The following is a 25,401-nucleotide window of genomic DNA, read 5'->3' on the forward strand; positions in this document are numbered from 1 at the left end:
AATTAAAAATAATTTTATAAGTGATCCACTAATTCCTTGTTTGTTTATGAAACGAGATAAAACTGGTTTTGTGATCATCGCTGTATATGTTGATGATTTTAACCTAGTGGGCACTACATCTGCATGTGTTACAGCTACAAACCTACTTATACATGAATTTGAGATGAAAATGCTAGGAAAAATAACTTTTTGCATTGGTCTTTAGATTATGCATCTAACAGATGGTAGCATTTTTCTCTACCAACTAACGTATATTGGACGAATTTTGCAAAGATTTAATATGAATGATGCTTATCCATTATCCATACCAATGGTTAGACATGGTCGTGATGGTCATGATCCATACTCTCCATGCGAGGAGAAGGAGGAAATATTGGGAGACCAATATCCATACCTCGCAACGGTTGGAGCACTTTTGTATTTAGCTACATCTATAAGATCAAATATTACATTTACACTTAGTGTTCTTGCAAGACATAGTGCACGTCCAATACTACAACATTGAAATGGCATCAATATTTATTACGTTATTTAAAAGGTACTGAAGACTTGAAATTATATTACATAAAATCTGCAGATCCAAAATTGGTTGGATATTGTGATGTAGGATATAAATCTGATATTACAATAGCTAAATCTCAAACAGGATATGTATTTTTAAGACATGGAGCTGCAATATCATGGAAATCAGTGAAACAAACAATAACTGCAACTTCATCCAACCATACAAAAATTATTGCCTTACATGAAGCATCTCAAGAATATATTTGATTGCGATCAATTGATAAATTCATTCAAACAACCTGTGGATTTTCATATGATGATTCTCCAACTATCTTGCATGAAGATAATAGTGCTTGTATTGTACAAATGTAAGTTGGTTTCATTAAAGGCGACATGACAAAGCATATTGATCCAAAGTATTTTAGTTATACTCATGATTTTATTACTGATCAAGCACTTATAATTAAGAAAATTGAATCTACAAATAACCTTGTTGATCTCTTCACAAAAGCTCTCCCATTAAGCAATCATCGTCCACTTACTTATGGCATTGGTATGCGACGACTTGCTTTTCTTGAATAAGAAAGTTTAAGAGCTCTTTAAATAATTAAAGAAAATGATGTTGTACTCTTTTTCCTTCATCTATGGTTTTGTCCTTAAATAAAATAAGGTTTTCTTAAATAAGGTTTTAATGAGGCAACAATTCTTGATCTTACAAGATCACAGAAAAGTATAGATCATAAATCTATATAAATTTTATATTATGTAAATATTATGATGAGCGAGGAGGAGTGTTGAGATCATTAAATGTAGCTGGCGCTCTCCATAATATTTATTGTAGACTATAGTAATTACTATAGCTAAAGTATTTAGAGTCTAGTGGAGAAGTACTGTTCATCTTCTTATCTTCTCTCTTCTTGTGTATGAGACACAACTATATCAATAGATTTTTGTGTGTGTGAAGCTCTCTCTCCTTAGAAACCTTCTTGTGTGTATGACTTACTATTACTCTTGTGTGTGTATGACTTACTACTACTCGTGTGTGTATGACTTACTATTACTCTTGTGTCTTTCTAAACATTCTCAACAAGGTCTAAAAGTATTATGAGTTTAATTAATGTTGAATACAAGTCAAAAATACTTCAGAAAAAGATATCCAATGAGTATACTTTGAAAACATAAATTTAAGGTCAAATAAAGAATGTAGTTAAAGAACATATATTCTAAAGATAAAAATTATATTAATATATATATTTTAAAATATTTTAAATTATGATGTTTTCCTAGCTAATAATAGTAAAATTATAATAAAAATCTACAATTTTATTTTTATAACTATTTGTATAATAATTATTTTTATGGTTAATTGTAAAATAATTTTTATAACACTATAGAAATTAATTAACTACAATATAAAGATAGAAATTACCAAATAATACTCATTCTAAAAGAAAATATTATATTATTAAAAAAATAAAAAATCATATATTAAAAAGTGACAAAGGGTTATACATAATATTTTTCATAAAGTATGTCACATTATGTCTTATGAAAAAATAAATCTCAGTTCAAAGGGGAGAATCTAATAAATTAGTAGAATCCTCAAATAAAGATTATATATATATATATATATATATATATATATTTGTTTATAACCAAATTTAACCAAATTTTCTATATAACAAATATTTTCTATATAACAAATATATATATATATATATATATATATATATAATCTTTATTTGAGGATTCTACTAATTTTTAAGAATATATATATATATATATATATATATAATCTTTATTTGAGGATTCTACTAATTTTTAAGAATATATATATATATATATATATATATAATCTTTATTTGAGGATTCTACTAATTTTTAAGAATATATATATATATATATATATATATATATGTATTTCAATTAAAATATGTAAAGGATGTCATAACATATCAATTAAAAGTTATTTAAGTTCTATACTTTTATATCTTGTGCTAAAACACTTTTTTGTTTTAATGTTAATATTAACGTTTTATTTTTTTATTTTTATTCTCACTGAAGCTAATAGATACAAATCTATTTTACTAGTTGAAGATACTAGTATTATTAAAATTAAAGTTAAAAAAAGCTTTAGTTCTATATGTATTAATGAGAATATATATATATATATATATATATATATATATACATACATACATACATACATACATATATCCAAATAGAAAACTAAAAAAACAAGTATAAAGAAAGTAGTTGTATAGATGAATTTTGAATCAAATTAACCATGATAGTTGTAAAACAAGATTTTGTCAATTATTATATACAACTTAAATATAATAATATAAAATAGTATTACGACCCATTAAAATATATATTTTAAAATAATTATATTTACAGTTGATGTCTATATATATATATATATATATATATATATGATTATTTAATAATGACTTTACTTTTAAAAAAATTAAAAATTAACTTTAAATGCTTTAAATGTCAACATATCAACTTTTATTGTGCTTCTAATATGACAACCATAATATTGTAGGCTTGACCACAAGGACAAAATTAAATAACATTAATGGGTGTTGATAATATAAATAATAGTTTTTTTGACCAAAGCAAAAAATAGTTTTTATATGAATGAATAATGAACATATTAAATAATTTTGAAAAAAATAAAAGCTCATATATATTATTTAAATTGTAGTTGCTAATATATCATAATAAGTATTTTCTGATTTTTTAAAATTAAAATATTAAATAATATTAGTTAGTTTTTAGACAAAATGCATGATGTTATCTTTTGATATTAGTTTTATGTTTTTATAAACACCAAATATTATAATTTATGTGTTAATTTAAAAAAAAAATTTAGAATGAATTATTTTATATTTTTTTCTTCAAAAATCATGTCTTACATATTACACTTATTTAAATTTTATCAACTTATAAAGTAATTATATCAAAAACATGCATGAAATTTCTTCTTCTATGTAAAAATATATAATTATTGAAATTAATTTTATATTAAAATATAGTCTATCTAATTTATCTTATATAAAATTATATCAAAAATTTATTGAGAAAATCCTTGTAATATTGATAAAAGTTAGTATCTCACTTCATTATCATTCTCATTTTTGAACAACGGTAAAAATTATTAATATTTTGTTTCAAATAAATTTGTAAAAATAAAAATATTATCTTTTGATATTGATCACATATTCATTTATGTATTTCTTATATGTGTCATTCATCTAGTACTTTACTTCATTATCTTACAACATTCGTAATTTTTTGAAACCCTAAAACATCAATGCCATTCTTACTTTTTACAATAAAATTACAAAACTATATATATATATATATATATATATATACACACACACATGCATATCTCACAACACATTTGAATGCAAATCTTTCAGTGACAAGATGCAAAACCCAATTGAAAAATAGTTCAACAGACATTGGTTGCTTTGAAATGAGTAAAAACAAACCCACACTCTAGAAATAGGATGAAATGTGGAGAAAATCTAGTGAAGAAGAGAAACGCAAGTGTTATTACATAAAAGTATGCAAGTAGAATATAACCACATATGCACGGTGAGAAGATGAAGATAAAAAAGGAGAAGTTAACGAGGAATGGGAAAAAGTAAAAGTAACTAGAGGAGGGGCTCGAGGTGGGGCACATGGCATGGGCACAGGGGAACGGAGGGGACAAGAAGCAACCATCGTGGGGAACCAACTCCCCCAAAACCCTCCTCTACACTCATCCCCCCCCAGGGCCCAAATTAGCGGACCCAGATCCTGTCCCACGTCCCCTAAGTTTAGCATACCGGGTTTGCTAAAAAAGCAGCGGGTCCACGTGGCAAGAACGGGAGGGGACGCAATTGCAGACGCGCCACTTGCACCATCGGACGAAGTCTTCCCACCCGCGCCTCTTTTCACTCGTGAGAAGCAAATAGAAGGTTCGGTTCCGAACCTGGGCAACTCCCCTAAGTAGGGGTGCCGCAATGAAATGGATGACGCCCGAAGTCGGGGGAGGGAGGAGGAGGGTGAGATGAGTAGACGGAGCAGTGCAGACCACCGTTGAGCGAGAGAAAGAGAGAGGGCGATGGAGGGATTCGGAGCGAAAAGATAGGTTGCAAGGAGAGCTTGTTGAAGCTGCTGATGCTGCGGCACCGAGTCCCAAGTCTCCCCCGCAGCCCCCCTACTTGTGCGCCAGTTTCGATGACCTGCGGTATCGCGCGGGCCCACTTTTTGTCGGTTCGGGCAGACCTCCGATAATTCTGTGATAGGATAATATGACGACGTAATCGAAAACAGTGTGCTTCCCGTCAGAGACTCGGGATTAAGGTGTTGTTGCTTGGAGTTCTCGCGAGTGAGCAGGCGGGTTTTTTCCTGTCATTGCCAACCGTGTGTGTCCGCGTTTGCTATGGTCGGACACATTTGTGCTGCATCCGAGGAAGGGAGGGGTTCTTTTGATGTGGTGGGTGTGATGTGATGTGGTGAGGGCTTTGATGATCATAACCCCGCCCGCACTTCAAAATTCTTTGCATTCCGGATATTTTGGGTGATCGCCCGTCTCGGTGATTGTGCACTCAGCGTGGTCTGTTTCCCTCCCTCGCTCAAGCCCGACCCCTTAGTCCCACAGCCCCTTTTCCTTGTACTTGTTTCTCCAAATTGTAGAGTCTGGAAGGTGCATAGCACTCTGCAGGTCGTGGTTTTTTGACTTGTTGTATGAAATCTTTGGTCCTTCGCCAAACGAGCGCTGCAGGGGGTGAGACTGCTTGTCATATGGTGCAGCATTGTGTTTCGGGTTTACATTGTGGGTTTGTCTGCGCGTCTGTTGACGCAGCTCGGTTGACTTGCTTACTGGAACCTGTAAACTTCGGTAGGGTTTGGTTTCCGCCGGGTGGGGGCAAAGAAACCGAGGTGCCATGGCGACGGCTCTCATGAGAGAGGTGCGCCCACGAAGTCTTTCCTTCTGCTCTTGCAAATATGGGGAGGGAGTGAGCTTAGTTGGTTGCGAAGAACAAATGGTGGGTTATCCTGTCGTCGAGGCATCTGATGGGTTTATTTTCTGGCATCGTCGATGAATTGTGCAGACTTTCTTTGGAATCCATGGGCCTGCATGGACGGGCCTGCATGGGATGGAGCATCCGCCTTATTTTGTCGAAGCTCATTACATGGGCTTCCGCGAAATGGAGCCTACTTATTCCGTGTACGGGGAGCCCCACTTCAGCCCTTATGATTCGTCGTCATTCCCTGTGGGGATATCCGGAAGTCCAAGTTTTGTGCATGTTGGCGAACCAATGTATTACGAGACACTTGGTCATCTAGGCTCTCTTCGGCCGCCCTATTCGATTCCCATGCATGGTTATCCCAAAGAAGCATCTTATGAAGATGTGCCCCAACATGGTCCGACTCGGTCGTCGAGTTCTGTTCCTTCTTACAGTGCTGCTCGGTCAGAAGCGCGCGAACCTCGTCCTAAGCAACAGAAAGTGGCGCCAGTAAGACCTGGTTCCTCTTTTCTACCCTTCAAATGCAGTCCACTTTACAGGATGTGTTTTCTATGTTCAAAGCATTTACTGGAGCAGTTTAATTTTGTATTGTCGAAAGAGTAAGGCTTTTGCGCAGTCTAAACCTGGTGTTGTTATATTGTTGTTTCAGGAAATTGAGCTGAAGGTGCCGATGTGCTGTAGTAAATGTGAAGGGAAAATGAGGGAGATCTTACGGAAATTAGAGGGTAAGGTTATTATTTACAGGGCTGTGTAGGGTGCCATTCTTGGAGCAGGTGTCTTTGAGTGGCGGCTGCGCTAGTGGTGTTGATCTTGAAGGGTTAAGTAGCATTTGTGCTCACCATGAGTTGTGCGTTATGTGGTTAACACAGGCGTGACGGACGTGGTTGCGGATAGGCATTCCTCGAAGGTGACTGTGATTGGCAAGGTGGATCCCGAAGTAGTTTTGAAGAAAGCGCAGAAGCAAAAGAAAAAGGCTGATTTCTGGACGAAGGATATCTACAGCAAAGCGTTTATCGACTTTATACAATCGAAGACTGGTAGAGCTGAGCCCGAGGAGGAAATAACTTCTTCCTACCATCAGCATCTGTCTATGGATGAATGTGAAAGTCATCATGCATATGAAGAAAGTGAGAGTTTATCGTCTTTCGAAGAATATCCAGGGTTTTACCCAGAAAGGGATGCTCATGCCCCATATGATGGGGATGCTCAATACGGAGATAATGAATTCAGCGACAGGAACAGAGGATATTACCATGCGTACAGTTACGGTAAGAGGAACGATCAGCCGACGTACGGAAGGCCTTCTCATGAATATATGCAAGAATCTTACGCAAGCAGGGACGACAGGTCTCCATACGAGGGGTATGGCGTTGAACATTACGATCGTTTCGAACCAGCTTATGGAGCTGAGGATCGACTGCCGTACTATGAACGGGAGAGCAGATCGGCGTATGAGGATTATAGATCGCCATATTATTCAGAATCCAGCTCCTACAGACCGAGCCAGTCTTATGGTCCAAGCGAGGGATATATTCCATCCGAAATCTCGAATCCAGGTTACATGAAACGCGTGATCTACTGAAACGAGTACTGGAGGCTTACATTGGGTTTTACATTGTATTGAAGGTTTTCACGGCAGATCACACTCATCTGAACTGCGGAGTGCGAGAGAACCTTGTCTGTCGAGACCGAGAAACTCCGAGAGAATACGTCAAGGTTCTCCGGAAAGTGTACAAAAAATAGGCTTACCCTAACACGATGACATGAGTAGTGCTCCGAAGTTTTGAACGCATGTTGAACGGATGTGCTGATTGGAGCATATTAGAATTACAATTTTTGATAGTAACGCTGACCTGATAGTGTAGTGTCACATGATGGTGATGTGTGAAGCCTGTCATTGACTTGCAACATAATGGGAATGAGACAGGGCATCCTTGGTTGGGAGGATGTTTAAGGTTCTTGTAGTTGCAGAAGAATGGTGGAGCGATCACCTGCATACCAATGTGATAGGCCGTCTTTTCAAGCAATTTGTACAACAGGAACTTCACACTCTCTCGATTGCTACTTGATGTATTGGTTTGAATGATTGGTGATGACGATGAATCGAGATCCTTTGCTACATGTTTTGGTTGCTGGGTGGTGTCTCCTGTTGGGTGAATCGCAGTGTTGTTGGAGATTGCGTGCAGGATGTGGGCGATGGAGTCCCCTGTTTGACTGCTGTAGCAAAGGAAATTGCACTCCGAGTGCATGATGGTGCGTGTTTTGTGGAACGATGTTGCACTTGGTTGTTAGTCCGTTTGCTTGGTTTTTCCGTGACCGATTATACCATCCCTTGTTTTTTTGCCTGAGAATTGAATACTATCCATGAAGTGGAATTATCGTCAAGGTTACTAGGGTTGGCTACGTCGTGCTTGAGGGATGACTGCATTGAAATCGTTACCTTGTCGAGATTGTGTTCGTTGATGGATTTGTTTGCGTGCAATGTGATAAAAGGAGGAATCCCGAGTTTAGATCCACACGCTTACGAACACGTCGCTGATAAATCCCAGCTGTTGTGAATGTGCTACTTTTTCGTGACGAGATGCCATCTGCCAATATGCTGTGTTGTGGAGAAGATGTTGGCATATTCATTCCAAGAAATATGGACTTGGTCCATGATCTACCGCATGTGGAAATCGAGGAAACTGATTGTCGATCAAGTTCCCAGCTACTGTGAACAATCGATGAAAAGTGGAGCTCCTTGACCTCTACTGCTAATGCGTTTCGTTCACTACGAGGTGGGCGGAACGAACTCTCAGTTTCTTCTATATTCTTTCTTGTCTCGCTTCTCTGTGGCGGATATTATCTGGGTGTCTTTGAATTGTGTTGGATCCAAGGTAGATATTCGGGGGGCATCGACAGTTGGGTGGCGACGTTGATGATGGTGTGGCATTTCCACTGTGGTCGGTTTATACTCCACTTCGTGAGTCCCCCTCTCCCCCCGGATTCCTTGCACAGCGTAGAACTTGACGTGGGGTCCATCACTTTGGTGGCCATGTATCAGCGTGCGAGTAGATCCTGTTTGATGCCAGCCTTGGACATAGTGCTCAACTTGCACCGTCGTGCGTGGTAGATCTGTGCGTCTTTTTAAAGCACAAATGGGGGAGTGGGCATTTGTACGATGGCGTGGGATTTTCTCAGCTTCTTTTAGTTCTTGCAGTGATTGAGCAGTTGACAACTTCCAACCTTAATGATATTGCTGAGTTGGCTCTAGTCTGTGTTCTATCTTGTGCAAGGTGGAGTGTTCCATACCCAAACAGAGCTTTTGTTAGAATTTTTTTGTCAGTTGTGGCCAATGTTTAAAGTTGGTTCTAAAGGTTTTCAGCAAAACGTGGCTACAGAATTTTAACTCATACATTTTTTTGAACTTTCTGAAATGAATTTTACTAATCCTAACCATGTATGTGTTACAACGCAGGTTTTTAAGCTAGATCCTCGTTAAATGGACTTGTAAGTTTTATTTTTTAAAATGTAAGGAAAAAGTCATGTTTGGTTGTGTATGCGTGGTATAAATGATTGATGGTTCTAAACGTGTTTTAGACAATGTTGAAAATGTCGCAAATATCGTAGTTTTCAAAGTTAGTGATGATTTTTCGGGATTTAGTGTTTGACGTGCATGGAGACAAAGTGGATGATTTCTTACGGTTCGTTTTGAAATATGAAATAAATGTTTTTAACAGATTAAGTCCATTTTGTATAAATATATATGGTAGTGTTGAGGGCCCTTGTTTTGCTTTGGAGGTATCTCAGCAAAGAGATTTATTAATGTAGAATAATATACAATATAATACTAAATTACAATGCAAATAATATAAGCATGAATCCCATAAATATATTTTTATTGACACCATAAAAACTAGTTAAACTAATGATAAAGTAAATACATGTGCACAAAAAAAAAAAAAAAAAAAACAAAAGTCATCAATGAAAATAACATGTATATTTGTAAAAATGTAACAAGAAGATCAATTTCATGCAATTTTTTTACAATTAAACTTCTAATTTACATGTGAAAAACTCTAATCAAATTATATGATTTTGAATTTTATTAACTAATATATCTTTTATATCATGAATGGACTAACTCAAAATCACCACCTTAATATACATAATTTGAAAACATAAGGAGAATCAGTTTTACAATTTAGAGTAATAGATTCAGCCATGTTGCGGTAAAATATATATTGAGTTTTTTTCACAAAATTCATTAGGTGTCATAAATGTAATTTATATAATTATTGTTGTAAAAGTTTATTGAAATTTTTTCAACAATTGTAAAAGTTTATTGATACTCATACTATTTTTATTAGATAAAAAAAATTTAGTTGATTAATTTTCCAAAATATAAATGTAGAATAAACCAAATCTTCCCACCAAATCTATGAAAGCTTATCTATTATATAAAACAACTTGGGGATAAGACAAAGAAGTCTTTTCATTGGCCATGAAAAAGAAAACATGGAGCACAAGAACATGGGGATTTCTAAGGCTCTGTAGTCTAGAAGAGACCACTCTCAGTCTAGAAGAAACTTTTACAGCTTATCCATGCCCAACAACACGAGTTTCCACTAATGTATGTGTATATATATATATATATATATATATATTTGTAAACCCAACAATGTATCTTTTCCAAACCCAACAAATAATAATTCCCCATAACGGGTCTTATTTACAAGAATCATACATTGGATCGAGCTGAATAAGGATGAACATAAATTCACCTTTCTTCCTCAATACTTCATCCATCCAGCGTTGGCGTTACACAGAACGAGCGACGATCGTGTTGCGGCAGCTCACCGGAACCCACAACTTGTCAGCAGCCATCGTTGTTGATCCGATTGGCGCCGAACGCGAGGCGAGCGTGCGTCGCATCGGACGGCATCTAGGGTTGCATCTCCGCTGCATGGGATTCACCCTTTTCCGACACTGAAATCTGGATGCAGTCTTGTCAGGAAGGCAAGCAGCGATCCGTCGCAAGCCGTCGTCGAACACGACTGATGCGATGCGTTTGTGGCGTCGGATCTTCCTGCGGGGAAGCATGCTGGGTTTACTATTCGTCGTGGTCGCTCAAACATGGACTACTTCTGGTTTAGATCCATTAGTTTCCCCGGTGGCTTCGTTTACCCCTTGGATTCAGTGAGTCTGTAACTGCTCTTGTAGTATTTGACGTGAAAAGTCGTTGGAATTGGCCTCCGGGTTTCATTTTGGGCAGTCTGAGCAATGCAATTGTGTGTAAACCTGCTTCTACCTCTCCATCCCAACTCTGTGGTTTTAAACACCTTTGGATTGCTCTCAGATTGTTTTACTCTGCGCATTGATCGAAGAAGTTTACTTTTGTCTTCGTACTGTTTGGTACGCATTCTGCTATCAGCTTTTTGCTAAACTTGTTCGGTATTCGAATTCGAGCATGTATTTAAGGTAGTGAATCCATGGCTGATCACATTAGTTAGAAGAAGAAGAAGAAGCCGGCGAACCATTTGTCATCCGTATCTTTGGTGAGAATCAAGCGGGAGCAAGTTAATTGGCATATGAGGAATGGAACGGAGTGACAACTCTAAAGCGAAAGTGTTCACTGGAGAATTTTGTTGATATTCCACATAGATTTCGAAGAATAAGGTTTTGAAGGAACCTACTATATGAGCAGCGGACGCCCCGATGAATTCATTCGATGGAATGCTGCCCCCGAAGTAGAATTGAAGGAATCGTGATTTCAGCTGTAGGGAAGTCATGTTGGACACTCATAGTATATTTTGGTGTGATTGGACCTGCCTAAGATGATCTGTGGTGGAGGACTCGCGAGATGGAAACCCAAAATATAAATTTGATGCAGTGTACGAAGAAGACCAAAGGTGGACTGGGGCCGAGTCGTCGTGAAATGGGAAGTTGATGATACCCTGAAGGAAATGGAGGTTTTATTTGTGATGGATTGGTAGGGAGAATCTGTAGCTTACTGAAAGAGACAAGGAAAACAGGATGCATTAACGATTGTAGATGTTGATAGAATAACGAGCCATCTAGTGGCAGAAGTTGGACGTGGACCATGCGTTCCTTTTCGGTGAGGTTGCGAAGAAGGAGAGGCGAAAAGCTCTTGGAGCACAGCTTGGTCGAAATGGATTAATACTAGAAAGAATGACTGCTACGAGGATGGTCGGATTAAGACTCCAAACAGCCACTCTGAAATCTCGAGAAGAATCTTTGTGGAACTGGAACGTCTCAATCTGGTAAACAATTTGCTGGCCCAGAGGAACGTCTAGTGATATGGAAGATTCAGCCCTGCTTGCCCGTACTCAGGACCCAATTTACAGCTCCTGTTTAGTTAACAAAGAACCGGGATACTGCCTTCCTTTGTGATGTTCAGCAAATCATCAATCACATCACACTGAAAAAGCCGCACAGGAGTGCAGAACCAGAAGATTTAGCAGTTGAGAAAGACATGCTTGCTAGTGTGACGCAAAATCCAGCGCAACGCGGTGAAGGATGCGTGCACGAGTTTCAGCCATTACATGTGCAGCTGAAAAAAATTCTCAACGAGGGTAGATCAGCCAAGCTAATTGAAGGACTATCCTCGTCCAGACGTGCAGGGGATCGTTCTATCTTGGATCAGTTACTTAGGCACACCATGCCCTCTTGAAGTCAGCAAATTCGACGTTACCGTGAAGAGGCTGGCATTTGCGAATCTCAGGGAGTAAATGATGGCGAAGAGTGGAGCAGGCGAGGCTATTGTCAGCGTCGTGTGCAAATTTTAGGATTATAGGAGGCAATCTTTTTCTCCACAGCCCCTTGGCGCCGACAACGTCTTTGTCAGGAACTTTCTCCCGTCGTTTTCGTAGAGAAACATTTTGGTGTGCCGCAGTATTTTGTGCGATAGATCACTGATCAGGATGTTCAGTGTCGTATACAGAATGTGAACACAATGGATAAGATTGTGACCATGGCATGGGAATGAGAGTATGGTGGAACTGACTTTGGTCTTCTTCGAACTGAAGAGCAGGCAGCCTCTAGGTAATGAATAGGTGATTGAATTTTCGATTCATCTCAAGGATTCTGATGCAAATGATGTAAATGAGGAAATCAGGTATCAAGTTTCTGACGTTTAGCTTCTTGTTGTAGGGCCGTTGTGGCTTCAAGAATAGTGTTGAACTCAAGTCGTAGTTTCTCAATCTCCATACTCTTGGCATCCAGTGCTTCTCGCCATCTTTACTCTGCGCATTCCTGTTCCATGCTGCTTGCCTTCTTAGTTTCTTCAAGCATCTGCTGCCACTCCCTCTCTTTCTGTTCCTGAAGTGCCTCCATTTCTGTCACCTTACTTTTCAGGTTTAGAATCTGCAAACATCACTTATAATGCTTCTCACCGAAGATACAAGAGATTCTCTGAAGAGCAACCCAGGTTTCCTATTTTCCCATGGAACCAGATCTTCGCTCATTCTTGTGTGACATTATTCTTTCCGATGAGATTTTGTGAGGAGAAGTGGCCTTTTCGGATTGCAATAATTATCCTCATTTACCAACAAGTCAAACTTATTCTAATATGTCAACACTATCCGACTGAGCTTCCAGCATGAATCTAAGGATTTTAACACGTGGTGCCCATAGGCAGCACCTGACTCATGCGTGGAGATTTTTGGCAGATATTATGCGCTGCTTCTATCTCTTGAGATTTTACCTTTAATCTGCAGCATATAGCCCGGAGGAGTCAGATTCCTTCTCATATTTCATCTTTTCTCAATGCAGTACAACATCCTGAAGGATTACACCATTTATGAATGATTACATACTTTACTTTGTTTTATTATTGTAACTGTACCTTGCCTCCAGGTTACGATTTGCCATCTCCAACGAGCTTTGTTGGGTGAGCCAATTCATTCTTTCTACACCAATTCTATGGTCAGCCCGTCGTGACATGGCTGGTTGGTACTCTGGGTAACTGCGAGGGCTCGGCAGGGATACGTGCATCTGCTGCAGGGCTTGCTGATGCTGTAGAGTAAGCAAGACAGTTTTCTCCACGGACTCACGGCACGTTTTCTGTAGTAACTCCCGAGTTAGCTCAGACTTCTCCAGCTCGCGTCGCAGTGCCGCTACCTCGCTAGCTGCTTTAGGTGAAACAGATTTGCCAACGCCTGGATGCCGAAACGATCCGTTCCTTGGCATGTCCGATGCTTCCTGAAAGCGTTGGTGCTGCTGGACAGCACAGCGAGGAGCTTCTAGCGGCGAAGACCTCGTCTGCTTCTCTCCTTCAATACCGTGTATTACAGCTACAGTGCAAGCTGCAGAACCTTCATTCACCGATACTGCAATTAGGTCATATAGTTTTTGTAGCCTCAAATTCAACTACTACGTGCTTTAGTGTCAAAAGGTAGCGCCGAAGCATACCTACTTCGGTAGATTCCAGCTCTTGAATCTTTTTATGCAAATTCTTAATTGTTCGATCTTTCTGACTTAAGACGTCTTCTTGAAGAGCAATACGCTCCTTTGCTTCTCTCAGGGCCTTTCCCTGGATGGCCAATGAGAGAAACACTGTGTGAGAATATTGAGGAATCGATAACATTCGACCTGCGTGTATATTCCCATATCCTTTGCCAACAAACAGAATACTTCATTTGAGGAAGGTGGAGTCCACAAATTTTTTTTTTTTGATGAATGTGGTTTCGGAGTGTGAAGTGGAGATTTACAGGCTGCAGACGAGCTGTTGCAATCCTGGGAGGAGGGCCAGGGTTGTTATTCCGTCCGAATGGAACCTCCGATTTAGCGGCCTCATCAAGTTTCTTAGTGATCTCTTTCTCCTTCCTCGAATAATGTATGCGAAGGTTTGCCACCTGCTCAGGACCAATGCACACGAATCCGAGACATGAATCTCGCCAACATCTGCTCTCTCTGAAGAGACGATCATCACTTGTTTGCTATTGAATGCAAGATATGTCTTATAAGGATCAGAGCTTTTTCTGCAAGCAACCACTATTGTAGCTAGAGAAGAGCTAAGGACTTGCGAAAAACGATGATGCAGGAGTACAATAATTTTTTTAGTTGTAGTGTACCTGTTTTTCGAGGTCTTTCACCCGGTTCAGCGCTGACAATTCACTTCCTGATATTGAATGCCTACTGTGAGTCTCTAAAAGACTTTTCTGCTTTAAGTTTTGAATGTATGTTTCAGACTCGTGTTTTAGTTTGTCATTCTCGACCCTCAAATGGTGAATGATCTTATTTGCTTCTTCGTCTCTTTGAAGTGCATCTCGCTTGACAGCGGTCAACTTTGTCTGAAGCCGACGTAATGCCTCGTTTTCTTCTGTTCCGGACTTTGCCACCTGCTTCGTAGCGTTTGGTTAGTTCTGGGATGCCAATTTCTTTTCTTCAATATAATGAGAGTTTTGAAGAGATTGACGCTAATGTTTCAAATCTACAGACCTGAAGTGAGTGATGATCTGTTTCCTTTTCCGCTGCACGAAGAGATGCCTCCAATTGCTTGACCTAGACGACGACCACAAGAAAAATTACCGAGTTAGAGGTGCGTGAATGATCTTACTGTCGCAGAAGATAAGATTGTGTAATCAGCTAAGCTGTCCATCTCTCTGATTAAGTCCCTCAACCTGATTTTGTAAGGTTTCAATCTGCTGCTGGGCCATGATGTCATTGATATCGCCCTCCTTCGTGTTTTGCTTCCCATGTGGTTCTTCACCCCCTTCCAGCTTGCTGGTAAGCGACCGAATTTTTGACGCCTACATCATTCAGGCATATGGAGGTCATTTGTGACACAAGATGTTCTTAACATTGACCCTAAATTCGGTGATTAAGTCATGCATTTGATTCAGTAGAGCTAGAGGATTTTGTGGAGCCGGGGAAACCTGCTCGGAAATGGTTTCTTGAAGTGATGCTATGAGCTCTTCCTGCTGTATCATGGCTTGCTTTCTTCCTTCAATTTGACCGTGAATCTCTCTTTCCGCTTCCAATTTTTCTACCAATGCTGCATATTCCAACTCCAGATCTGCCACCCTGCTTGATTCTTCTTTCGTCACTAGCTTCTCCAGCTCTACATACGCGTCTTGCATCTAATAACAAGTAGTTCCTCACCGTTTAGAAGGGGCAATATGTCGCGACGAATGTTTTTACTTGCAACAAGAGCTAAATATTGTAAGCTCACATGCTAGCATGCCATGGAGGCAGCCTAAAGGTTCATTAGTACATAGAATCTACCTTTTGATGGTCAATCCTGAGAGCCGATTCTCGAGATAAAGCACCTTGGAGCTTCTCATTCAAGGAAATTGAGTCTGTGCCGTAACCCCAGCCTTGATAGCCACTTTGCATATGTCTATTCGCGAGCTGAGAAACGAGAAGAGCTTTCTCTTCGGCCAATTCCTGGAGCTTTTGCTTCGTGTCCAATTGAACCTCTTTGAGCTTGGCAACCGCTTTCTCATTCTCAACCTTGTAAATTAATCATATTTGCGAACTTCTGGTGAATGTCTCATTAATCGTCATCAACAACAATCTTCATTTGCGTGAACTGATTAATTTAATTTTGATTTTTTTTTGAAGGTACTTGATACCTGTGATTAAGTTCAATTCCAAAGCTTTGGCAAAGCAACGACAGGACTAATTTATAATACAACTACCTGATAACCTCGAATAAGAGCTTCTTGTTCCAGAATTTCTTGACGCAAATTTCTGGCGTCTACTTCCGTCAGATGCATCTTCGACTCCGACATGGCTTTCAGTCTGTTGCAGGGATGCTGAAGCTCCAACTCCTAAAAGAGCCAGTCATAGCATGAGTCTTTACATGATCTCGCCAATAATTGAAGTGAGTATTTAGCAACAGCCGTTCACTGACATGTAGCTACCTGTAATACCAGTGAGTTGTATGATCAATCAAGTATTACTATATGTTACATGCTATTTCGTCTCGACTGCAGCGTCTATTATTCTTGAAGAGTTTCCGGCAAGATTTTCAAGTAGGTCACGAACAGCTTGGCCGCTGCTGCTGCTGCTTAAATCTCTCAAGACAAGACCAAATTTTCCTTGAAGAGACTACCTCAAGGTCTTGCCAGTGACTGGAACAAATATGCATTCATGGTTCAGATGGATAAGCATTATCGATCGCATACTAACAATCCACAACTTCATGTTTCAAGTGTGAAGGAAGGGTACTTATTCTAATAATAATAGACAAAATTAGGAGGATTTTGGTAGCTCGAGTTGTATAGCAACTGGACCTGAAGACGTTTTAACAAACTTCGCTTCTCTTTCTGGAGGCCTTTAGTTGCTTCCCGGAATTCTTGTCTTTGCGGTGCTGGCTTTTCAGTGCTCCATTTCTTCTCTATCGACCGTTGTGTTTTCACTGAATTCCTCTTTCCATCAGCAGAATGTTTTTGCACCGGTTCCTAGTACATCACATACAAGGGCCAGGATTAAGCTTTAAGGTTCAGGGTTCCACATACTTCTGCAACAGATGGAGAGAGTAGAGAATAACTTCTTGTTGCTCCAAGAATGTGTGGAATGCAGGTTGGCCACTTACTGACACGTGCGACAGAACTTGATCACCCTCGCAGGAACCATATGGAACAACTGCAGGCACCTACCAAGGCCGCATGAAGCTTTGATCCAGAGAAATGCATAACATACAAAAGGCTGTCACCTTCGATTGGCTCTATTCAAACCCTAGTATGATGAATAGGTCACATACTCGCATCAGAAAGAGTGCATCTAAGACTATAATTCGTAATGCAAATACTCACTTTCTTGACAGGGTTCGATCCACCCCTTGATTCTTGAGCTCCTTCTCTATGTTTTGCTTCTGATCTTTCATGGCTATATCTCGATTCTTCTGCTTTTCCTCCATTGTTTGCTTGTTTCAGCATTGCAATTCGATGCGTGACGCGGTTATCAGCGCCATCGACAGTGTAGGGCGTTCTGACCGCCGGAGATAACGAAGTATCGTTGGTGCCCGGTTTACAACATTTGACGTCTAAAATCTCCACTGGACCAGGTAACAAGGCTGGAGTACTAAGACCTTGCTCCACAACAGGACAACCTTGGCACAATACATACTCAGGTGCCACCATCGCCTTTCCCATTCCACAATTTGTTACTAAGACTTCTTCTATTGGTGCGGTTTTTCTTGCAATTTGCAAACTAGCATGTGAATGGAAGTCGCATGGAAACTCTATCTCTGTTTCTTCTTGTGTAGTAGCTTTCGTGAGTGTTTTCGTTCGCAACAAGTCTACTGCAGTAGCGGTCAGTGTAGCTTCCACTGAACGAATACAGAAATTCGTATAGTTGCTCTGGTCCTGTATTGGAGGTGGGCAGTAATGATTAACAGCAAAAATACTCTGATCTGAAGTCCTGGGCAGTAGTATTTCTCCTACAGAAATCTCTGCGTCTTTCCTTGAACGCATTTTAAAATCAACTGCTCGTGTCTCATGTTTTATCAACTCTTCAGGGTCTTGTGTTTGTGTGTGTGTTATACCATGGCCTTTCAGAGCGCAGATGTTGCCTAACCATTGTGAATGGTGCAAGTCACCAGCGGACCAGGATTTTTTTAGTGCAATCGTGGGAGCATTTTTCCCTGTGATCACTTGATCTGATTGTGTAACTTCTGGTGGACGGACGGTAGATTGTTCCTCTTGTAAGGCTGCTGTTGATTGTGAGACAGATTTTCGAGGATTTTTAGGTTCTTTTGATTGATCTTGCTTCTCCTTGGGACCCTGGAAGTTCGGACTTGGAGGCCAATTTTCCTGTGACAAGGGGAGCAAGTTTTTGCTTGTGAAAAATTTATTTTTGGATGGATCATAAGCAAGGAACGCTGCTTTTGCCGGACTTGCTTGAGTTTTGACACGCCTTTCCTTCTGTTTCATATCTGCAGGTTGCTTTTCCCTTGATTGCATTTTCTTCCTTTTTCCAGGCATCATGACATATTTTTGCAATACCATGTGCCTGATGCACTGCCCGACATCGACGCCCTCATCATTTGCGTGACCTTCGTGGTCTTCCTCGTCGCTGCAATTAGAAGCGAGACTAGTAGAACTTTCGGTTGATTCCTTTGCCGAATCTACTTCATTTGTAGCCAGGGTTCGAGATTTGGATATGTGAACCGCTCCGCTTTTCTCTTTTCGCTTCCGTCCGCAACGTTGTTTGTCCTCCTTCCCACATTCAATATCTACAGCTGAGGATCTGCTTGGGGCACGGCTTGGTACTTTCCTTCGGCTTGAATTTGATCCGATTTCGTAGTACTGACGAGACATTTTCATGCTGGCTTGTTTGTCAACAGCCTTGGGACGTGGTGTACAAGGTGGCGATTCCATGAAAATTAATCTGCCAGACACGCTTTTTGGGGATTTTAGGACTTCCTCATGCTTCTCACATTTGTCATCGGCTTCCTGTATCCTTGAGAATGCTTTGTCTCCTTCCTCTGCACCATAGGGAGATATTGGATCATTCTGTAATGCTGCAGCGCGAGAAGAGAGGTTTGAGCTGGATTTTTTCTCAGTATATGAGATATTTATCCCTTTTTGTAATGCGGCACTGTATATATCAGCAGTCCCCCAAGAATGATCTCCTGAAGCAAAGCACCTAATATTGACTTCCGACTTCGTCATTACGCTCCCTTTGCCTCTACACATATCGATCATCCCACTTCAAGCACTATAAATCCAAGCGTAGCTAACAGAGAATGAGAATCCAAAAACATTAGACGAGCACCATGCCCAAGATAGACCTTCACAAATTGTCTACTACCAGTGCAATATAAAGATCAGCGGTGCGTTGAGGAGACGCGTGGTCTAATTTGCTATACCTGGAAGCTATCAATTTAGGTTGTTGTTCGGTGATCTCGAATTCCACTTTAGAGGACGCTGATGTGGGAGAAATGTCACCGTGATCACCGTTCCTGTCCAGAGATATGCTGTTGAATCAGGAAACTGTTGCTACTCATCGAATTTTAGCCAACAATGCTGCTTCTGCACTTTCAAGCATTGCAAATGTGACCTAGAGTACACTACTCAAAATCTCATGAAGCCAGAGTTTTAACTTCAACAGCAAAGTCTGGTGCGGAACATCTTACCAATCAGAGGAAATAGCGTCTTCAAGAGCGTCTTCATCCGTGTCTGTGGGCAAGTCTGACCATGCGTGTGGATCCATTCTATTGCTCAAACTTTTGTCTGCGGCCACATTAAACAAAGGAGAACAGAGATTCACGTCAATCTATGTAGGACGAATTTGTGGGTGGTATTAAAGCAGTGCCTATACATTATTTAATGTTCTCTAGAATAGCGTCATGAATTATAAATGAACGTGAGGAACATCAAGAATAGTGAGCAGGATCAATGAACTAATCTACATCGAATGTGGGGTTGGAAAAATAGTTGCTTACTGCCTCTTCCATCTCTATATCGGACGAGTACATCTTCCGACTTCGTGTTCTCAGCATCCACCCACTCATCTAACTCTTGGACACTTCGTTTGGAAACATAGGCGAGTCGATTTTGTTTCCTATCAATGGTCATTAGCACTCACAATCACTATTTCAGATCTGATTAGTGGTGTGTGAAATTTCAGACAAATTCACAGAAGGATTGATGCAACTGTTTCAACTGCTCAAATTATTAATTGGATTCCCTACCGCTCAAACCTCTTCTGTGACTCACTTCCAACCTCTTTCTTGCTTCCGTTTGAGAACTGAATTGAGCCTGCTGATTCTCATTAGCTATTTTCAAGAATTACAGTAGCTATAAATAACTAGAGACCCATGAACGAGAATTTCATGTCAAGGATCCTTGTGCAGTACCATTGCCGCGAAGACCTTGCCTTAAATTCTGGACTCCCAGAGCGTTCTGGAGATGGCAATCCATCCTGTTTCTGTGTCACATAATTCAGGCTACCCAACTGCAACCAACGAGTACACATGGAGCAATGTTTTTTAGGGCGGCCTCTAAAGCGACTGTTTGATTTTGATTCCGGTCCTGTTGAATCGTTAATTGTAAAAACTTCAAGTATTGAATTTTTTATATAAAGTACGACTTTAGACCAAAGGGCAATGGTAGAACTGAGGTTAATTCGTCCTTCAGCTTTCATGTTTCATATCGAGTGCAACCAAACCTGCTTTCTTGCCAAGTTGATAGCACAAACCTGTTGCGTCATAGAGACAGGCATGGTAGCCTCCATCAGTTAGCTTTTTCTATTTGTATCTTCTGTTCGACTTTGCCAGTTGCTTGGTAGATGATTGAAGCACGACGGCAAAAGAACTTCGTTTCTGTACATTTTGTTTCATCAGCTCCCAAGAATGGTTACGAAAATCGAACTGACAGTGTACCTTATTACAGGCAATTTTTTATCACAAGCATGCATCAAAATTTGCATTAAAATTATGAAGATTCGGAAAAAGAAACCACCCGGACGCTCAATCACTTTCTCTTCACCCCAACGTCCCGTCCATACACCACACGTATTTGAACACAACCTTATGAGAAGTCAGAAAAGTTCAGAGCATGTTTTCTCTCATCAAAGCTAGAGCGATGCCAAAACAGCGAGGGTTCCTACTCCAACTCATTCCAATCACCACCATACAGCGTCATGCAAACCCAAAGCTTCAATCAGCTGAAAGAAACAAGCCATGTCCGTTGCGACGACAGCAAGGCTTGCATGAAAGAAGGCCACGAAGAAAGAGGAATTCATTCCCACGAAGTGCAACACCCACGACTCTATTACCTCCGTCTTCTTGCAGCTAAACCCTTTGTGCGGACAACTTCTGGCAACGAGTCTTGACAGACGCTCAAACATTCGTTACACTCATTACACTGCCTTTAATCAACTCCTCTCCACTCCACAATCGCAATAAAACACCAAAGGACTGAAAGATGGAACAACAACAACGACAATGCAATGACTGACTGACTGACTGACAGACTAACGATGCTAGTAGTTCTTCCTCATGTGACCACCATGCACCAGCCACCCCAAGAAAGAGAGCGATCGATCGAGACCAGCCAGGAAGGAAGGAGGGGGAACTCGGGATGTGTTCGTTCAGTTCCGTTGGAGGGTTACCCACCTTTTCAAGGTCTGCTGAACAGCCCCTTTCTCGCAATCACCGATGATTGCGATGATTCCACGCGAATACTTCCTCATCACCACACACTGCAAAACACACCCAAGTGGCCATAAGATTGAGAAGAGAAGACTGACAAGACGATGATGCCAGCATCCCCCCCCCCGCGCAGTCATGGGGGCCGAAGCAAACCACTCGGGAGCTCATTACCGCTGGCGTTGTTTCCATGTGACGGTCATGGGTGACCAATTATTTTATTTTATTTTATATTTGTTGGATAGATGTGCAGTTTTTTTGTCAATTTTTGGGTTGCCCCTGACGTGGAATTGAGGTTTGGTGTCAAGTGCTATTGTATGTATGACATGAGAGAAGGAAGAGGAATATGATTTAGTTCTTGATTGAGTTTTTTTCGGGATCTTGACAAGTTAAGTGATAAAAGTGCGTTAGTGAATTGACTATTGGATGTTGGATGTGATAAATTGTAGATATAGTGGAAGTAAAAGAAATTGGTAGAAGTTTTTATTTTTATATGATTGGAGACATGTACAAAGTTAGCAAGGGTTAGTAGAATGTAGAAATTTATGCAATACTAGATATGATAGTTATTTATTTTTTCTATTTCTTCTTCTGATAGTTGAGTTTTGTTGTAAAGGGCCTTATAGTTGTCATGTATATTTAGTTATTAAAACTGAATGTTATAAATAAAAATCAAATAGAATTTACTTTTGTAGGTGATAACATTTAAAATCACTATATATTGTAGAAAGCAATTACAAAAAAAAAATTGACATTACTAACAAAGTGGGTTTTTTTTACTTATTTCTGCTTCATGCATAGTGGTCTTTGCATATCACATCTACAACATCATATTGTCAATTAAAAAAACTTCAATATCTCTTATTAGAATCATTCTTTATTGACAATACTTTTAAGTGGTTTGTTGATAGACATCCACTTTCAATTTTATTGTTTTAAAAATATAATTATTCTTTTTATGTTAAAGAAGGCAAAAAATCTGATGTAAACTTTGTAATTTATCTATTTTAAAATTTTAAATTAAATAATACATAATTTATAATTTTATTTAAACAAAAAAGAGAATTGGTACAATGATTAGGGTTTTTACTAAATTGATTGAGTTTTGGTCACAATATCTTATTAAGTACCACATAATTTTAACACATAATCTTTTTTTGTTACATAAGAACAAAAATGTGTTTATAAATATTATTGATATGCATTAAAACTAGTCAAAGTATTAAAACTAATTAATATAACATATTTTTAAATTGATATGTGTACACAATATCTTACTTTGTGTTAAAATTATGTGTATACATATCAATTTAAAAAAAAGATTATATGTTAAAATTATGTGGTGCACAATAAGATATTGGACCAAAACCCAATCACTTTAGAAAAAATCCATGTCAAGATATCAATAATCCCTAAAAAATTTATTTATTTTAAAAAATATAAAAATTGAATGATGAATTCAATTGATTGTAATTTAAAAAATAATAAAATTTTTTTACTAAGCTATAAAAATAATAATCTATATAGCATAAATTGCATACATATTTTAATAATGCATTAACACAAATTGAAATTAAAAACTTAACTGTTGAAATTGCAATCAAGTTTGTGGCATATGTTTCCATGATGTAATTTATATTTCATACAAATGAATTCCAATTTCAATTATATTTGTAACATAATAATAATTATTGTATCATGTCATAAAAATTATCGTATTTATACAACTTTTGTACACAGACAACAATAACAATAAAACAAATGTATACAAGTATTTTGTTGCAATGACTTATTTTTAGATGCAAATAAGATAAGAAATTTGAAATAGCTTTATTAATTTTTTTCCTATTGAAGTATTGGAAAACTTATACAACATAAACAACAAGTTGTTTTTATATTGCATTCAATTACATTATATAAGTTTAATATAATTCTTCATTTTGTTGTGTATTTGTTTCTATTATCATGCTTTGCCCTTGGTTTTGTATTTAATTGCAAACTAATATTAAAATATCCTTCTTAAAAAGAACCTTCTACACAACTAATTTAAATTTACAAAATTTTTTATATGTTAATTGATGTGTATTTATTTTACATATATTATCATGAATATATTAATTTTTTTATTTTGGCATTTAATGTTTGAGATTACATGCCACATTTTTTTTTTAAAAAGAACAAATTATTTTTTTATGCAATAATAAGGTAAAACTTTAAGGGGTGCACAATGCATTCTATTTTGATAGATCTTATAGTTCTCATAATAAGGATTTTATGGATGATGTAATGTCTTTAAAAAAAATTACATGTCTTGTATAAATGTGCACAAATTACTAGGTTTTATCTATATTAGAGATGCATCAAACAATGAATCTAATAACAATCTAAGTTCACTTTAAAATCTCAATCATAGTCGTGCTTTGCTTCAAATTTTAAAGTACAAGATTTTCAAAACTTTACATTCTAAGTTATAATACTAATAACATTTATGAAACTTTTGGTTAAATTTCTTTTTTATTAAAGATAAATATATTTCAGTTTAATAAATTCAATATATATATATATATATATAATAAATATGTAATTTTAACTGTTAGTGGTATATGTTTTATTTGATTTCTAATTGGTATTGTAATGCAATACCAAGAATTTATGTGATAAAAATATTTTGAAATTATACTTAAGATACAACATTGTTTGTGAACAGGAACAGAAGACATTTTTTCTTTTAAAAACATCTAATGAGATATTTATTTCTGTCAATGACATGTTCAAACAATGTAACAAAGGTTAAATATTTGAAAGAATTTTTATAGATTGTGGACGTTGTGGATGGCACATACATTATTTGATAAAGATCTATAAAATACGAAAAAGTACTATTGCAAAATACAATCATATGCACTTTTTATACTTCTAACATACAACCATGTACGGCACATCTTTCATATGGGTGTAGATTTCTACCTTGCTTTTATTTATTATAATACGAATAAAAAGATGATATATGAATATGAATAAGATTGAATTAAATTCAATTTTAATTAAAAACATAATTATTAGTTTCAAATAGTATATTTTATATTTTATTATTATTTTCTAAGTGGACTTAATTTCACAATCACCATTTTGCACGAAAACCAGACATGAATATTAAAAAAAATCAACAACGGATATTAGATGTATCAGCATTAATATTATTCAACTAATCTACAATAACATTAAACACCATATCTTACCTTGTATACACATATTCATCATACCTCAATAACAGTGCACTAAGTAACACCCCAACTGGGTAATTTTGAACTTCATTTCAGTGCACCCAATCTCAAAATTTCATGGATAGTATCTCAACATCCTTGTCATCACAGATGCCGTGCATCCAAAGCCTACACGCAAAAGCACGAAAAAATAGGTCAAAGAATAGACTTGCATCGAACATCGAGAACCTCCACAAAAGTTGCAACCATCGCCATGTCAAGAGCTTGAATGAGCAATGCCGTTTTAGATTTGTCACTTGCAAGGATCGTGGAAAATTCAGAAAACGAACAAACCCAGTTTCGGAGATCGAGTAAGCCGCCGCCGATCGCCGAAATACGTGCAGAGATGGCACGGGGAGCTCACTCAAGAGGTATAGATACAATATCACAACAACGATGCGGCGCTTGACTTTGTGGGCTGATTCAAAAAACACAATACTCTCGGAAGTCAACTCCGCAGCAGTCTCGAGATAGTCACCTATCTGCGGGTAGGTACCCG

The 25,401-nt window shown here is 38.2% G+C and overlaps 2 protein-coding genes and 2 long non-coding RNA genes across 5 annotated transcripts; 3 read left to right on the top strand and 1 right to left on the bottom strand.

Annotated features, from left to right (window-relative positions):
- Positions 1 to 4,470: 4,470 nt before the first annotated feature.
- On the top strand, positions 4,471 to 7,589 carry LOC112275082 (uncharacterized). Its single transcript, XM_024505073.3, has 4 exons — positions 4,471 to 5,477; positions 5,622 to 6,026; positions 6,187 to 6,262; positions 6,407 to 7,589. The coding sequence occupies exons 1-4, from the start codon at positions 5,454 to 5,456 to the stop codon at positions 7,117 to 7,119; spliced, it is 1,218 nt and encodes a 405-aa protein (XP_024360841.1). The 5' UTR covers positions 4,471 to 5,453; the 3' UTR covers positions 7,120 to 7,589.
- Positions 7,590 to 7,654: 65 nt separating this feature from the next.
- On the top strand, positions 7,655 to 9,074 carry LOC149986647 (uncharacterized). Its single transcript, XR_016500093.1, has 2 exons — positions 7,655 to 7,790; positions 8,031 to 9,074. It is a non-coding gene; the product is annotated as an uncharacterized LOC149986647 (long non-coding RNA).
- A 153-nt stretch (positions 9,075 to 9,227) lies between these two features.
- LOC149986648 (uncharacterized) lies at positions 9,228 to 19,132 on the top strand. Its single transcript, XR_016500092.1, has 5 exons — positions 9,228 to 12,581; positions 12,894 to 14,677; positions 14,977 to 15,078; positions 16,104 to 17,616; positions 18,427 to 19,132. It is a non-coding gene; the product is annotated as an uncharacterized LOC149986648 (long non-coding RNA).
- Positions 12,579 to 21,717, bottom strand: LOC112274658 (uncharacterized). Of its 2 annotated transcripts, none has more exons than XM_073530135.2 (18): positions 21,607 to 21,717; positions 20,688 to 20,811; positions 20,347 to 20,444; positions 19,933 to 20,051; positions 19,624 to 19,720; positions 19,357 to 19,449; positions 17,300 to 19,175; positions 16,778 to 16,945; positions 16,181 to 16,312; positions 15,765 to 15,992; positions 15,416 to 15,619; positions 15,161 to 15,289; positions 14,979 to 15,041; positions 14,612 to 14,878; positions 14,249 to 14,392; positions 13,950 to 14,070; positions 13,384 to 13,852; positions 12,579 to 13,249 (listed from the first exon to the last, which is right to left on the bottom strand). In XM_073530135.2, exons 2-18 carry the CDS (start codon positions 20,721 to 20,723, stop codon positions 13,153 to 13,155), a joined length of 4,341 nt encoding a protein of 1,446 aa, XP_073386236.1. In that variant the 5' UTR covers positions 20,724 to 20,811; positions 21,607 to 21,717; the 3' UTR covers positions 12,579 to 13,152. The 2 variants fall into 2 exon arrangements, with proteins under 2 accessions (XP_073386236.1, XP_073386237.1); XM_073530136.2 differs by lacking the exon at positions 21,607 to 21,717 and adding an exon at positions 21,267 to 21,468.
- Between the last annotated feature and the right edge of the window lie 3,684 nt (positions 21,718 to 25,401).

The sequence above is a fragment of the Physcomitrium patens genome, chromosome 22 (genome assembly GCF_059467195.1).
Source record: "Physcomitrium patens ecotype Gransden chromosome 22, ASM5946719v1, whole genome shotgun sequence".
Classification (NCBI taxonomy): Eukaryota; Viridiplantae; Streptophyta; class Bryopsida; order Funariales; family Funariaceae; genus Physcomitrium; species Physcomitrium patens.